The 16,112-nt window shown below is 42.3% G+C and overlaps 1 protein-coding gene across 3 annotated transcripts in view; it reads right to left on the bottom strand.

The window, feature by feature from the left end:
* Positions 1-428: 428 nt before the first annotated feature.
* Positions 429-16,112, bottom strand: part of BCL2L14 (BCL2 like 14) — a 46,914-nt gene continuing 31,230 nt past the window's right edge. For all 3 annotated transcript variants that reach the window (XM_077468804.1, XM_077468805.1, XM_077468803.1), the window contains 4 exons: positions 13,687-13,824; positions 8,172-8,239; positions 4,122-4,388; positions 429-1,306 (listed from right to left, as the gene is read on the bottom strand). In XM_077468804.1, the coding sequence (XP_077324930.1) occupies positions 1,259-1,306; positions 4,122-4,388; positions 8,172-8,239; positions 13,687-13,824 (521 nt within the window). In that variant the 3' untranslated portion in view covers positions 429-1,258. The remainder of the gene's footprint in view (positions 1,307-4,121; positions 4,389-8,171; positions 8,240-13,686; positions 13,825-16,112) is intronic.

Raw genomic sequence — 16,112 nt, 5'->3', positions numbered from 1 at the left:
CTTTTTGCAATGCCCTCATGAAGACGACGACAACGACATTTGTGAAAATAGATTTATTTTAGCTTTAAAAAAAAAAAAAAAATGTATATATAAACTATTGGCTTCCTCCAAGTCAGTGCTCTCCAAACAAGTCCTTGGTAGCGACAGTTTCCATAAAGTCTTTGCGATTTCTGTTGCTAACAAATATCGTGATATGATTGTCGATGCTATGATTGAGGTTTGCATGGCCTGATTTATTCAGAGAGAAAGCCTGAGAGAGAGAGAGTCTGTTTTTTCAGGGCTGTGTAGGCTCACTTTTACACAAGTGTACACATACCTGTAAACTCTTGAAAATGAGAGCAGAGTATTTATAGAGTGGTCAGCGAGCGGGGGGGGGGGGGGGGGGCGACATTTATTGTATTGTGCATAATGTGTTAAGCTAAAAAAAAAAAAAAAAAAAAAAAAAAAGAACCACCCAGAGAGAGGTGTTCTTTCTGGGAACAGAAGAGCAGGGGAGGGTGCAATTTTGGATGGAAGTTAGAAGGTATGTCAGGAATGATAGAAGCAAGATGTTATACAGTGGAGAGGAGCACAGGGGAGGTGTGTGACAGTTTAGTCCAATGCTATGCAGCTGGGTAATGCAGGGCGGGGAAGGTTCCCACTTCAGCTGTGCCCCCTCCAGCATGCAACTTCTGTCTCACCTGCCACCTGGCAATCTAGCATCATAGGTTGTTAAGTTGCAGGCTGCCGGTGGTTGGATGGCAGCCTGCACCTTAACAACCAATAACAGCCTGGATAAGGCAGGTACACTGCACCCAAGGCTATTGTTACTGTATGCAGACCCAACAGCAATGGAGCAGCAATTGCTCGAATGGAGATTTGACAAATCCATTAATGACCCAGCTATGGAAATTAATTTTCAGCCAAGCTGAGTCACCTCTGGCAAGTTCCTAGGTATAGGTATACACAATCCAGGGCTATGACTAGGCATGTTTAAGCAATTGTCTTTAAAATAGAAAAAGTTTGTTGCTTGGAAGGTGCCTACACATCTAACCACCAAGTCCGTAGGCAATGGTTTAAAGACAAAACTGCCTCAGAAGCTTTTTTCTGGTATCAGAGGTTAGAAAGCTCCTTCCCAGGAGGACAAGGTTGGATAGGCCACATCTTTCTTCTAATCAACAACTAAAGGCATCCATAGTCTGTCGTCCTCAATAGGCCTTGTGGCAGGCATCTGTCTGTCATCTTGTAGTGGTATAGGTCCAACATTGGCTTCCTAGCTTCATTCTATCTCTTCCTCCGCAACAGTTTGGATTCCCATAACTTTTTCCTGAAATTAGAGAAAATTATTTAGATGTTGCATGGAATAATTCTTACTACAGGTATCTTGCCGCATTTTATTTTAATGCACTGAAATACTATACAAACATAACCTAAGAAAAAAAAAAGCAGACGTTTAGTGTATTTGTTGAGGATACAGCACCAAACATATTAGGTACTGTATGTGTGTGTGATGGTATATACATTGCCACCGGGCAGCTTCTCCAACTAAAAGCCTTCCCTGCAATTACTCTGCAACAGCCAAATGGATGTCTTCTTGCACCGCTCACCCACCCTTTCCTGCCTTCTCTGCCATTCACAGAGCTTTATAAGTTAACCACCACACACAAAAGTGAGTACACTCATCACATTTTTGTCAATATTTTATTATATTTTTTCATGTGATACTGAAGAAATTACACTTTGCTACAATGTATTGAGTGTATAGCTTGTATAACAGTGTAAATTTTCTGTCCCCTCAAAATAACTCAACACACAGCCATTAATGTCTAAACCGCTGGCAACAAAAGGGTGTACACCCTTAAGTGAAAATGTCCAAATTGGGCCCAGTTAGCTATTTTCCCTCAGTGGTGTCATGTCACTCGTTAGTCTTACAAGGTCTGCGGTGTAAATGGGGAGCAGATGTGTTAAATTTGGTGTCATCACTCTCACTCTCTCATACTGGTCTCTGAAAGTTCAACATGGCACCTCATGGCAAAGAACTCTGAGGATCTGAAAAAAGAATTGTTGCTCTATATAAAGATGGCCTAGGCTATAAGAAGATTGCCAAGACCCTGAAACTGAGATGCAGCATGGTGGCCAAGACCATACAGCGGTTTAACAGTACAGGTTCCACTCAGATTAGGCCTTGCCATGGTCGACCAAAGAAGTTGAGTGCATGTGGTCAGCATCATATCTAGTTGTCTTTGAGAAATAGACGTATGAGTGCTGCCAGCATTGCTGCAGAGGGTGAAGGGGTGGGGGGTCAGTCTGTCAGTGCTCAGACCATATGCCACACAATGCATCAAATTGTTCTGCATGGTTGTCGCTCCAGAAGGAATCTCCTTCTAAAGATGATGCAGACAGTTTGCTGAAGACAAGCAGACTAAGGACATGAATTACTGGAATCGTGTCCTGTGGTCTGATGAGATCAAGATAAACAAGGGTGTGTTGTGGCAACCATGTGAGGAGCACAAAGACAAGCATGTCTTGCCTACAGTCAAGCATGGTGGTGGGAGTGTCATGGTCTGGGGCTGCATGAGTGCTGCTGGCACTGGGGAGCTACAGTTCGTTGAGGGAACCATGAATGCCAACATGTACTGTGACACACTGAAACAGAGCATGATCCCCTCCCTTCAGGCGACTGGGCCACCGAGCAATATTTTTACATGATAACGACCCCAAAACACACAACAGCACAAGTGGGAGTTGGGGTAGCGGTAAATGTCCTAGGCCAGTGATGAACCTTAGCACTCCAGATGTCCTGGAACTACATTTCCCATGATGCTCAACTACACTGCAGAGTGCATGAGCATCATGGGAAATGTAGTTCCAAAACATCTAGGATGACAAGGTTCGCCATTGTCCTAGGCAGTAACTCCAGAGACCGGTAAATAGCAGGGCATACAGCAATGTGCCTAATATCTCTCTTCTCAAGCAGGACCTTTCCCTAAGTTTAATTCACTGTCCCTGACAGGCTTGGTTCCTCTCCCTACTCTAGCCACTCGCAAATGCATGCTAATTATTAACACAACTCATGCTAAAGAAGGCTGTCAAAAGTCACTCAGTGTTGCATTTTCAAATTGGACCACTGCTCCCCTGGTGACACCTATGGAGTCTGCAGAGGAACAAAGTTCCTCCTAGCTTCACTCTATCTGCACAGAAACAGTGCCACCTATAGAATGGAACCAACAAGGAGACAATCTGGAGACAGCCCTTTAGAGGTCTATGGGAAACAACTGCTGAGGCATGAACAATGGACAGAGGTTTTCAACTGTAGGATGTGAAGAGTGCAGCAGGTTAAGGCTTTGGGTCCAGGTAACTATGCATCTGGCATGGTAAGGGAGGTTTCTTAGGAGGGGCTAGGCAGGAAGGATAAGTGTAATTTATGTGAAGTCCCGAAGAGTTCTTGCAACTTTCACTCTTCTATTTTTGCTATTAAATATCTTTCAGCAAAAGAAAATGTTTGCAGTTCAGCCTTTTTTCCCTTAGAGAATAGGTGCAGGTACTCCACCCTTTACATTACCGCTTTTCTGCACACTACCCGCCTCCGAGCACTGTCCCTTGGTTCCATCCCTTAACCACCTCCGAGCACTGTCCCTTGGTTCCATCCCTTACCCACCTCCCAGTATCACCCCTTTAGAAAAATACAGAACTAAGTATCATTTTGTGGTGCTACGTAATTTGTATGCTCTTTGTTAATGATAACAAGGAAAGCAGTAAAATAGATTCCCTGCAGCCAGCAATAGACCTCCAGCCAAAAACAATACCTACTCCCAGCAAAATAGATCCACCCCACAAAACAAAGGTCTCTCAGCAGCCAACAATAGACTCCTCACTCAATAGTAGGTCCGTCCCAGCAACAAAAGATCCCTCTGCAACAATAGATCCCCTCCAGAGATAGCAGATCCCCCAGCAGCCAGGAATAGACCCTCCAGCACCCCCCAGCCATTATATACATTCAGTGCCGGAACTGCATTCCCCTGTGTTCCCGCTGAAAAAAAGCCCTAGGCTTTGCAGCTATAAAATGAATCCGCTTCTACAAAATGTTATATAAATGTTGGATTCTGATGTAATGAAAACATGGATTTTTCACTTTATCTTACCCATCCTCCTCTGCTCTGAATCCAGGGGGAGTAGTTGTCTTGGAGATATCGTGTTCCGAACCCAAGGATCTTATTCATTGGTTGATTTTCTAGTGTGGTGAGGGCAGTGGTGGCGTGGAGGCACATAGCAATCTTACTGGTTTGCTCCTCTTCTTCTGCATCGGAGGTGGGGACCACCTCCGAAAGAAAACAGTCTGTCACTTTCTTGTAAAAGCTGTATGACCACAGCCCTTTAATTTTCTCCATGAGAGTTCTTTCCTCTGTTATCTAAAAAAAGAGAAAAACTGCTTAAAAAAATGTCTTTACATTTATCTGTTTAATAGGCACATAAACTCCTAAAATGTGACTCTAGGCAGATATAAAAACATACTTAAAAGGAGAACTCCAACCAAAAAGGCTACAAATAAACTGCTGAAAGAAAAATTTTTTTTTTACTTTTAAAAGGGTGCCACAGCTGAAAAAAGGTTGAAAAATTCTGGCTTAGATAACTGGTTTACTATTGTGCTATAAACCCTAGAGCAGTGATGCGAACCTTGGCACCCCAGATGTTTTGGAACAACATTTCTCACAATGCTAATGCACTGTGCAGTAGTTGAGCATCATGTGAAATATAGTTCCAAAACATCTGGGGTGCCAAGGTTCACCATCACTGCCCTAGACCTAGAGTATCAGAACTTGAGATCAAACACACAGCTGAATGATGAACACCCTCCCTCCTGTTCGGCTGTAGAGACATATCACCAGAACTTTAGTCTGAAGGTCATTCAAAAAGTACAGGGCTGGTGCTGGGCTCTCTTTTCTTCAAATTCTTTATTGGTATAGAAAAATAAAGTATCCATCAGAATATAGTGCTGGGCTTTCTAATGATAAAATTCAGCATGCACTGTACACACAATAGAATGAATACACCTTGTAATAAGGTCCATCTAAACTCTACTTTCTTATCGTACATCATGGGACACAGAGCCATTAGTAGTTACTATGTGGTTATAGGCCACCTTCAAGTGATGGACACTGGCACCCCCTAAAATAAAAAGTGCACTCCCTATATAACCCCTCCCACTGGTGGGAGTTTCTCAGTTTTTTCGACAGTGTCTAAGGTGTTGTCCATGAGTAAAGATGTGCTGTGCTGAGCTCCACTGGAGCAATCCTTGCTGGGCCATGCTGACTAGATCCATTCAAATTGTCTCTTTTGGCCAAATTGAATGGTACCCGGGCCTCGTATCCAAAGAAATTTGATTTTTTGCCTGTGAATGCTTCTCTTTTTAGAGAGCTGGACCCTGGGATCCAGTACTTTTGGTAGTAAGGCCATAAAGTTTTACTGGCAGGGTGCTGTTGCAGGTCCAGGATTGTAGGTTTCCTCTAGGATCCCCAGCTCCTGAAGGTTTAACGGAACCTACCGTGAAAGGTGAAGATTGGATCTGTTGGTTTACCACAGAAAACCCTGCGGCGGGAAAGGTAAGTGGAGTTTTCTAAGAATTTGATTTTAATTTTCTTATGAATGTCTCCTTTAAGAGTCTGTAAAATGTTGTCACACCTATGTGTCACCACTGGGGGCTGTATTGAGCACTTTATTCCTTTCAGAATGATAAAAATCATAAATGTAGCTAGAAGCTTAATTTCCCTAAGCTCATGCAAATAGAGCAATGTACTGTCAAGCTAAAGGGGCAGAGCTAGGTGTGGTTATTCACTGATAGGGCTATCAACAGTGCTAGCATATACAGGTGCATCTCAAAAACTTTGAATATCATCAAAAAGTAATTCAATTCAAAAAGTGAAACTCATATTATATAGATTCATTACACACAGAGTGATATATTTCAAGCATTTCTTTCTTTTAAATTTTGATAATTATGGCTTACAGCTAGTGAAAACCCCACATTCAGTATCTCAGAAAATTTGAATATTACATAAGACCAATAACAAAAAGGATTTTTAATACAGAAATGTTGGCATACTGAAAAGTATGTCCATGTACAGTATAGTATGCACTCAATATTTGGTCGGGGTCCTTTTGCATGATTTACTGCATTAATGCAGCACGTCTCTCATCTTTCTCTTGACAATACCCCACAGAATCTCTTTTGGGTTTAGGTCAGGCAAATTTGCTGCCCAATCAAGCACATTAATACCATGATCATTAAAACCAGGTATTGGTAATTTTGGCAGTGTGGGCAGGTGTCAAGTCCTGCTGGAAAATGAAATCAGAATCTCCATAAAGCTGGTCAGAAGAGGGAAGCATGAAGTGCTCTAGAACTAGCTTGTTGGACTTCATAAAACACAGTAGAACAACACCAGCAGATGACATGGCTCCCCAAATAATCACTAACATTGGAAACTTCACACTGGACCTCATGCAACTTGGATTCTGTGCCTTTCCACTTTTCCTCCAGAATCTGGGACCTTGATTTCCAAATGATTTCCAAATGAAATGCAACATTTACTTACATCTGAAAAGAGAACTTTGGACCACTGAACAATTGTCCAGTCCTTTTCCTCCTTAGCCCAAGTAAGACGCTCCTTTCTCTGGTTCAGGAGCAGCTTGACACAAGGAATGCAACAGTTGTAGCCAGTGTTGTCTGTGTGTGGTGGCTCTTGAAGCACTGAAACCAGCTGTAGACCACTCCTTGTAAATTTCCCCCAAATTCATGAATAGCCTTTGCTTCACAATCCTCTCAAGGCTGCAGGTTATCCCTGTTTCATGCGCACTTTTTTCTACCACACTTTTTCCCTTACACTAAACTTTCCATTAATATGCTTGGATACAGCACTCTGAACAGCCAGCTTCTTCAGCAATGACCTTCTGTGACTTACCCTCCTTGTGAAGGATGTTAATGACTGCTGGACAACTGTCAAGTCAGTAGTCTTTCTACTGAACCAGACTGAGAGACCATTTAAAGGTTCAGGAAACCTTTACAGGTGTTTTGAGTTAATTAGCTGATTAGCGTGTGACACCATGTGTCTACAATATTGAACTTTTAGGGTATTTTTTTTTCTTTTGAGGTGCGTTTTTTGTTATCAGCAGAATTGAATTGTGATAACAATCTATGAAAATAGATACCAGCTAACCCAATATGTAATGTAAGCTTTGAAATCCAACCCCTCAACAGTTTGCAATGCAACCCAGTCTGTCGAGTTCCCCAGTAAATGGTGTTGCTGCCTCTCAAACCTTTCTGGATGACACCTCATGTGGTAACATTAAAGAGGAGGTCCAGGCTCCTTCAGAAAAAAAATTAAAAAATCAACAGCTACAAATACTGTAGCTGCTGACTTTTAATATTAGGACACTTAACTGTCCAGGAATCCAGTGGTGTCTTCACCCCAGCCAAATTTTCCATCGGCTCTCCATTGCTTTTAAAGTGATTGGAAAGTCAAAATCCTCCTTTTCCGGGGTCCCCCGGTGGCGCTCCTGGCTCCTCCTCCTCTTCAAGTGCCCCCCACGGAGAGCCACATTCCATGGGGGCACTTGTGCGGACACGCTCCAGAGTCCTGCTACTGAGTACATTGACACAGGCAGCAGGACTCCGCTCCGCCCCCCTGGCTCCTGTGTCACTGAATTTGATTTACAGCAGCGGGAGCCAATGGCTCCTGCTGCTTTCAATCTATTCAATGAAGACCTGATACATCGGCTGGAGCTGCTCTGCTCGTCCTTGGTGGTGGAACGATCGTGCTCAGATAAGAATAAGGGGGGCTCGAGGGGGGCAGCTGAACCACAGAAGGTTTTTCATGTTAATGTATAGAATGCATAAAAGTGAAAAACCCTGAGGGTTTACAACTCCCTACTGTGTATGCACGAAGCGCACTGTTTTCTGAATGGCCCAGCGGTGGGGGAAGTAGGGGGGGTCTGAACTTCTAGGTGATCTTGCCACAACGCGCTCAGCCATAATTGGGAGAGGGTACCTGTTAAAACCTGGTACCCTCCCTCCCACCCCAAATGTGGCACCAGAGGAGAGGAGGAGGCAGATAAGCGGAGCGTCCCCTTTTGGGTGGAGCTACGCTTTAAATTGCCATAGGGATCATAACTAAAATATGATGTACAGTAAATCTCACCTTATCATTCAGTCTGTCTCCTGTTGCTCGCAGAATCTGGACAATTTTGGCAATTGTTTCATCTTCATCTGTGAAAAAATACAAAGTGAGTGTCCTTGATTCTCCTAGAAATACAGTAGGTCTTATAACAGCAATAATATTAGGACCCACTATGAAGTACTCTGCTGCTTCCTTTATCTAACTCTCCTCTCCTGAAATACTCTCTGCTGCTGGGGGACTCTGCTCCTTCACCTATCTAATAGAGCTGCACAATGAATCTTCAAGAATCGTTATCGTGATCTTGACTAAAGTGTTTCAAGATTCTTTCTATGCAAAGAATTCTTTCTGCTTTTCTGAAGCCACAGCCCTCAAAATAAAGGGGCAGTTTGCCAAGAATAAAAACATTCTTTATCAGTTAAACTTAAGCATAAACATTGTAACAACTTGTCAGTGGAATAGACTTTGTGTGTAAGTGAAAAAAGTTTAACCACTTAAACATGAAACCTTTTTCTGACATTTGTTGGTTTCACGTTAAAATCATTTCTTTTTTGCAAAAAAATTACTTAGAACCCCACACATTCTATATATTTTTTAGTAGACACCCTAGAGAATAAAATGGTGTTTGTGATGTTCAGCAGGCTTGTTACCCGCCAATTACTACATGTTGGGTAGACTTTGCAACAGACGCAAAGGGAAGCACTGTGACCGCGACACGTAAATACCCCCGTCCACTGCCTACTGCAACTTAAGAGGGGGTGGTTGGTGGGCAACAAAAACGCTGCTCAACCATGCATTTTTGCTGCCCTCCAAACCCACGTCTAAATGAAGCCTAACTATCCTCTCCTGAAATACTCTGCACTGCTGGTGGACACTGCTCCTTCCTCTATCTTACTCTTCCCTCCTGAAATACTCTGTACTGCTGGAGGACTCTCTCTGGTACTTCCTCTATCTAACCCTCCTCTCCTGAAATACTCTGCACTGCTGGGTGACTCTGCTCCTTCCTCTATCTAACTCTCCTCTCCAGAATTAGCATTGCATATATATATATATATATATATATATATATATATATATATATATATATATATATATATATATATATATAATATATGGCTTTTCTATAGCCGGCTACAGTTAGGTCCATATATACATTTGGACACAGGCACAATTTTGGATTTTTTCGGGTATTTACCAAAATACTTAAGCTATAGTTATATAATGGATATGGGCTGAAAGTGCACACTCTCAGGTTTAATTTGAGGGTATGTACATCCAAACTGGAGGAAGGGTTTGGGAATTACAGCTCTTAAGAATAGCCCCCCCCCCCCTTTTTTAAGGAACCAAAAGTAATTGGACAACTGGATCAAAAGCTGCTTCATGGCCAAGTGTGAGCTACTCCATTATTTCATCATCAATTAAGCAGGTAAAAGGTCTGGAGATGGCTCTAAGTGTGGTATTTGCATTTGAAATCTATTGCTGTGAACCTACATCATGTTCAAAGGAGCCGCCTATGCAAGTGAAACTAGCCATTGTAAGGCTTCAAAAACTAAACAGATTCATCAGAGAGATAGCAGTGACATTAGGAGTGGCCAACTCAACAGTTTGGTACATTCTGAGGAAAGAAGAATGCACTGGTGAACTCAGCAACATAAAAAGGCCTGGACATCCATGGAAGACAACAGTGGTGGATGATCGCAGGATCCTCACTATGGTAAAGAAAAACCCATTCACAACATCCAGACAAGTGAAGGACACTCTCCAGGAGGTGGACGTATCAAGAACAGAAAAGCCAGATTAGACTTTGCCCAAAAAAATCTAAAAAAGTCAGACCAGTTCTGGAAAAGCATTCTTTGGACAGATGAAACTAAAATTAATCTGTACCAGAATGAAGGGAAGAAAAAAGTGTGGAGAAGGCTTGAAACAGCTCATGATCCAAAGCACACAACGTCATCTGTAAAACATGGTGGTGGCAGTGTGATGGCATGGGCATACATGGCTTTCAATGGCACTGGGTCATTGCTGTTTATTGACGATGTGACAGAGCACAAAAGCAGCCGGGTGAATTTTGCAGTGTTTGGAGATATACTGTCAGCCCAGATTCAGCTATATGCAGCAAAGTTGATTGGACGGCGCTTTACAGTACAGATGGACAATGTACAAAATGGGTCTAAAACACACTGCAAAAGCAACCCAGGAGCTTTTGACAGAAAAGAAGTGAAATATTCTGCAATGGCCGAGTCAATCACCTGATCTCAACCAAATTGAGCATGCATTTCAGAAAGACCCCCAAACAAAGAACAACTGAAGACAGCTGCAGTTAGAGCCTGGAAAAGCACCAGAAAGGAGGAAACCCAGTCTTTGGTAATGTAAATGGGTTCCAGATTTTAGGCAGTCATTAAAAAACAAAATTAAAAAAAATAAAAAAATGAACATTTTATTTATGATTATATTAATTTGTCCAATTACATTTGAGCAACGTGAAGGGATTCCTGCAGCGTGCAGGTAATTATATTCACTCCCAATTTTAGGTAACACTTCTCAATGTTTCTTCATGCTAAATTTACTCACAGATCCCGCTGGTCACTGTTCAGAGATCTCCGCATACATTCAGGGGTATCGACCGAATGTGGAGATCTCTGTACAGTGACCAGCGGGATCTGTGAGTAAATTTAGCACAAAGAGTCATTGAGAAGTGTTACCTATAATTGGGAGTGAATATAATTACCTGCACACTGCCGGAATCCCTTCACGTTGCCATGCTTTATTTCACTTGAATCTGTTGTAATTTCCTATGTACAATAAATGAATATCTGAGCAGATTGGATCAGTATTGTGCATTTTATGCTGTTTTTCTCCAGTGATGTTATATCTCCTTGCTCTTAATGACTACTTACCTGGACTAAGCAGTCGGGACTGATTATAATCTTCATTACACTCACTTGGAATACGGATGTATTTGACCGCATTATGATATGCCCATGTTCAATCCCATTGTCTTTTCAGCCCCACTGACTGATGGACTTATGACCAGGGTAGCTTTGTAGATATTATAAAGTGTGGTTCTTACTCTGTGCATCTTTCCATTATGGGATATTGTGATATATGTCATATGTGCTTTACACAGACATACACTGATCCGTTTTAGGAAAGTGCTGCAGGGATCCCATTCTTAGCTGGCTTTGAGCCAGCATTTAGGAATCAAGGGGGTGCTTTGCATTGGGGAGGGTGGGCTTGCTTATTGTGGGGTATTTTGCATTCTTTTGACCCTCGGCCATACGAAGTGTGTATATATTGGAATTCCCATTTACTTCATATTTGTTACAAGTACATTTAAGCCCCCTGAAAATGGGGGTACAGTGTATATAAATGGTTGCAGTTCCTAAAATTAGTATTTGATATTTATGTTCAACCCCTTGAATTAAAGCTCAACATCTGCACTTCAAATTCATTTGGATTGTTTCGTTTTAATATTATTCTGGTGGCATACAGGGCCAAAAGTTTGAAAATTGTGCCTGTGTTCGAATATATATGGACCAACTGATATGGCTTTACTGTAGCCAGCTATCTTTTAGGTCTTCTCAGTTTTTTCCCTAAAATTGGTGGTTTGTTGCTCCAGTCTCCTGCTGGAAGAATATTCCAGCAAATAGAGTGGGAGGATTAATCACTGGGGTATGAATGTTTATTGGTCCCTAGCCAATCCCCGGGAGGCTGACCCAGAAAATGTGGCTGGGGAGAAGATACATTTTTAGGAAGATTAGTCTCTCTCTCTCTCTCCTCTGGGGCTTCCACCTCTGGGAGGAAGCATGTACTACACACAAGGGCGGATCCAGAGCCTAGTCTCGGGAGGGGCACTGTCAGAAAATATGTTTTTTTGCAGGCAATTTATCGGGGAAATGGCTGGTGTTGGCGCTTCAATCATCCCGGCAACATGGGGGTTATGGTGTCAGGATGATTGAACCACATTATTTCTATTATTTCTTAATACATTGTAATATCAAATGAAATGGTTCAAATCACCATAATGCAGAATCAGTGGGAGCTCTGAGTGTGTCACTTGCCACTGTCGCCTGCCACACGTTGCGGATTGTCACTTGCCACGTCACCTGCCACACCTTGCGGATTGCCGCGTGCTTGCTAAGGTGGTGTTTTGCTTGCCTCTTGCTTCTTTGTCCCTGAGTCAGGCAGCAGAGATATAATGTAATCTCTCTGCTCCCCTGCCCGCCGACTCGTTGATTGGCCAGCTGCCCACTCACACCTAGCCTGCTCTCACCTGCCCACACACTGAGTCACATGAGTATACACCCACCCACCCACAAACCGAACCGCACGGTCCGCCTGCGGAGCCGCCCGCTCTGTCATCCGCACCACGGAGTTGCCTGCTCTCTCCTCCACTCGCGGAGCCGCCTGCTCTCTCCTCCGCCAGGCCCGCAACAAATTTCTCGGGGGTGGCAATTGCCCCATTGCCCCCCCTGGATCCGCCCCTGGTATGTGTTCCAGAGAAGCTACTAAGAATAGACCTTAGCAGGTGCCATGTGCTTATGTGGAGAGGACCTGAGGAAACATACTTGTGAAAGCAGTGCTGGAGAGGGAATCTTTCATGGAAGAATGTTGCAAGGGAGCTGTACAGGAGCTGTCACCTCAACATTGTGTATAGGACCCTTTGCTCAGAACTCCAGGTACTGAAGCATTCATTAAGTGTTAAGGCTCCAGGAGTTGCTACTTAAGGACTCTTATTCTTATATGGTCACAGATTTACTTGGCTGTCCCTTCTCCATCAGTATGATTTTGAGACTGCTACTATTGTACCTGATACTGCTGGGATAAGGTATTCAAGTTATTCTCAGAGTTTTTCATGTGGATATCCTGCACCCTCAACCCTCCTCCCTGCAATTTTGTTCCCTGCACCCTCAACACTCCTCCCTGCAATAAATCTTAATAAACCCAGAGACTGGAGCCTGAGTTTGTCTGCTACTGGGACTGGAAACAGGGTGGGCAGCCTCTGTACAGGTATGTCAGACCCAGTTCATTAGCAGTGGCCCCTTCGGGGTCATCGCTACACTAGTGGTGACTTTGTACAATTGAGGCATACCCCGCTTTAAGTACACTCACTTTACGTACATTCGCAAGTACGGACATACCCACGAGCTAAAGCTTCAGCTGAATAATCCGTGCACGGATAGTTCAGATTCCCCGCTACTTGGAAACACACTCCCTGACCCTCCCCACTACAGTCTCTGACCCCCCTCTACAGCTCCTGACACCCCCACTACAGCCCCGGTCACCCCAGAAGTGAAAAAGGGTATTGCTTCACTTTAAGTACATTTTCGTTTTACATACATGCTCTGGTCCCATTGTGTACTTGAATGAATGAATGAAATATTTGTATAGCGCACAACGCGAACTGAATCGCCTCAAAGCGCTGTGACGAGCTTTGATCATCAGCTAGAAGAGGAAGGTCTTAAAAGTGGGGTATGCCTGTACTGTCCTCATACACTGTTGTGCACCTAGAAGCACTAGCAACAATCCTCCCGCTTACCATCACCATCCTGCTGGATGCTGGAAATGCGATTCAACACCCGGAAGCCGCTTTCCTTTTCTTGCTTTTTAATCCTCTGTACAATGCGCTGCAACTGGCTGACAATACTCTTGGCTCTCTCTTCCTCTGGGTCCACCGCTGTTACCAAAAGAACATGGACATAGGTGAAACATTAGTAGGAAAAAGCAAAATCAACTGTTTTCGCTTTGCTAAGATTTCATCAAAAATGGCAACATTTTGGCAAAATGCATTGGAGACATTAAACCCTTCACGCCTAAGGATAAAACAAATCATATAGGCCAAGCACAGTTTTGCAACTTTTGACATATGTTAGTAAAACTGCACATATCATTACAACTACTTTGTGCATCCAGGTGCATTATACTGCATTTTTTTTCTGGGCAAATTTGGCTTTTATTGGTGGTAAATAGTAATGGATATCTCCTGATTTTTTATTATCATCAAAGAAATAGTGGCGCAAAATTGTAAAAAAAATAATTTTAAAATGTAGTTGTATATTTATTGCTACTACCGTACCATAACCTTCCACAAAAGAGCAGCCCAAATTAAATATCCCTGGTGATTGCAGCGATACCATATTTGTCTGTGTTAGTTGTTGTTTGTACCCGTAGTACAGCCCAGAAACAATAGTGTAGGCATTTTATTTATTCTACCCAAAACACACTGACACTAATTTTTTTTTTTTATTCTTTATTTTTCAAAATTTTACCATACAAAAAGAGAACATCATTTACCCTAGGCAACAATTTACATATTTATCACAGTGCTAACCTCCCTATTTGCCCCTTTACCCACCCCTGCTATCCCCTACCTTCCCCCCTCCTCCCTCCCAGGACCACTCATCCCCCCCCACATCTCTACATCCTTTTTGCCTCGCTATACTCCTTCGTTAATTTAAACATTTTCCACTTTTCCCATCTCTTGATAAATCCCTCTCTTCCTTCTTCTTGACAATATCTAAGACCTTCCATATTATATAGCTCTTCTATTTTATAAAACCATTCGATTATTTTTGGGCTATATACTTTCTTCCATTTTTTCGGGATCAGGCTTTTCGCAGTATTAATCAGGTGTATAACCATTGAATTTATATATTCTTTTATTGGGATATCTACCCCATGGAATAGACATATCCAGGGGTCCTTAGGCAAATCTATGCTAGTAATCTCCTTGATATACCTTAGTATTTCCTTTCAGTATGTTCTGACCTTAGGGCAACTCCACCAAATATGGGCCATGGTCCCCGTTTGTTTACATCCTCTCCAACACTGTTTGCCCTGTTTTATATTTTCCTACTATATTCTGTGTTCTATACCACCTAGTCATGCACTTATAGTTCATTTACGCCACTCTGATGTTTACTGATGATCCATGTACTGGTTTCATAATTTTCCCTACCTCTTGGTTCTTTCCTCGCTTCCCTAGTTCCCTCTCCCAATTTTTTGTTGGGAACTTACAGTTCTTTTCCCTCCATTAGTATTTTCTAGATCCACGAGATACCCCTACATGCCGTTTCCGTGGCACATACTGGTTCAAAAACTGTCAGATCTTCCCCCTCTCTCACCGGTTATGGTAATGCTGCTACGAAGTGCTTGAGCTGGAAGTACCGCCATTCGTTCATTTCAAACATATATTTTTTAATTTTTAATTCTTGCAGTGAGCTAATTTTCCCCCTATGCGTAATGTCTTGCAGTTATACATTATCATTTTAATCCAATCCCCCCTATCGAACTTTTCCCTGGTGCAAAATAATTATTTTCCTTTAGCGCCATTAGTGGGGAGTTATATTCCCACATGTTTTGTTTGTGTAACGAGTCCCAAACCCTAATTACATTCCTTGTCAATGTATGTGTATTTTCCCCTAGTGCACCATATTGTGGTGTTGTCCAAATATTTCTCCTTAAATGTGTGTCCGCTGTTGTGTGTTCTATTATTCCCATCTTCTCATTGTTCAATTTAGCCCATTCCACCATACGTGTTAATAGAAGCGCCTCATAGTACTTTTTAAAGTCTGGTACACTTAATCCACCCTGGGCTTTCCCTTTCTGTAAGATTACTAGGGCTATTCTGGGTTTCTTATTTTGCCAGATTAATTTTGTTTTCAAGTTTTTCTAACTCTGACGTATGCTGGGGGTATAGACACTGACACTAATTTAAAAGAAAAGCCTGTCCAAAAAAAAAATAATCTAATTCTGGCATTGACCCAAACATTACTCCTGGCACGGACCTAAATCAAAACCTTGATCTAGGTATTTTTTTATTTAATTTTATTAATATTATTTTTTTAAACACACTTTTTTTTTCCTCCAAAAGCAGAATTCCGGCAGCAAGAGTCTTTTTATTTTTTTCAATTTTATATAGGGGTCATACAATAACAAATAGTGGTTATTGTACATACACATTTG

This window comes from Lithobates pipiens, unplaced genomic scaffold (genome assembly GCF_037356315.1).
Source record: "Lithobates pipiens isolate NorthernLeopardFrog02 unplaced genomic scaffold, aLitPip1_a1.2 Scaffold_8, whole genome shotgun sequence".
Lineage (NCBI taxonomy): Eukaryota > Metazoa > Chordata > Amphibia > Anura > Ranidae > Lithobates > Lithobates pipiens.
This window is presented reverse-complemented; position numbering and strand designations above follow the sequence as displayed.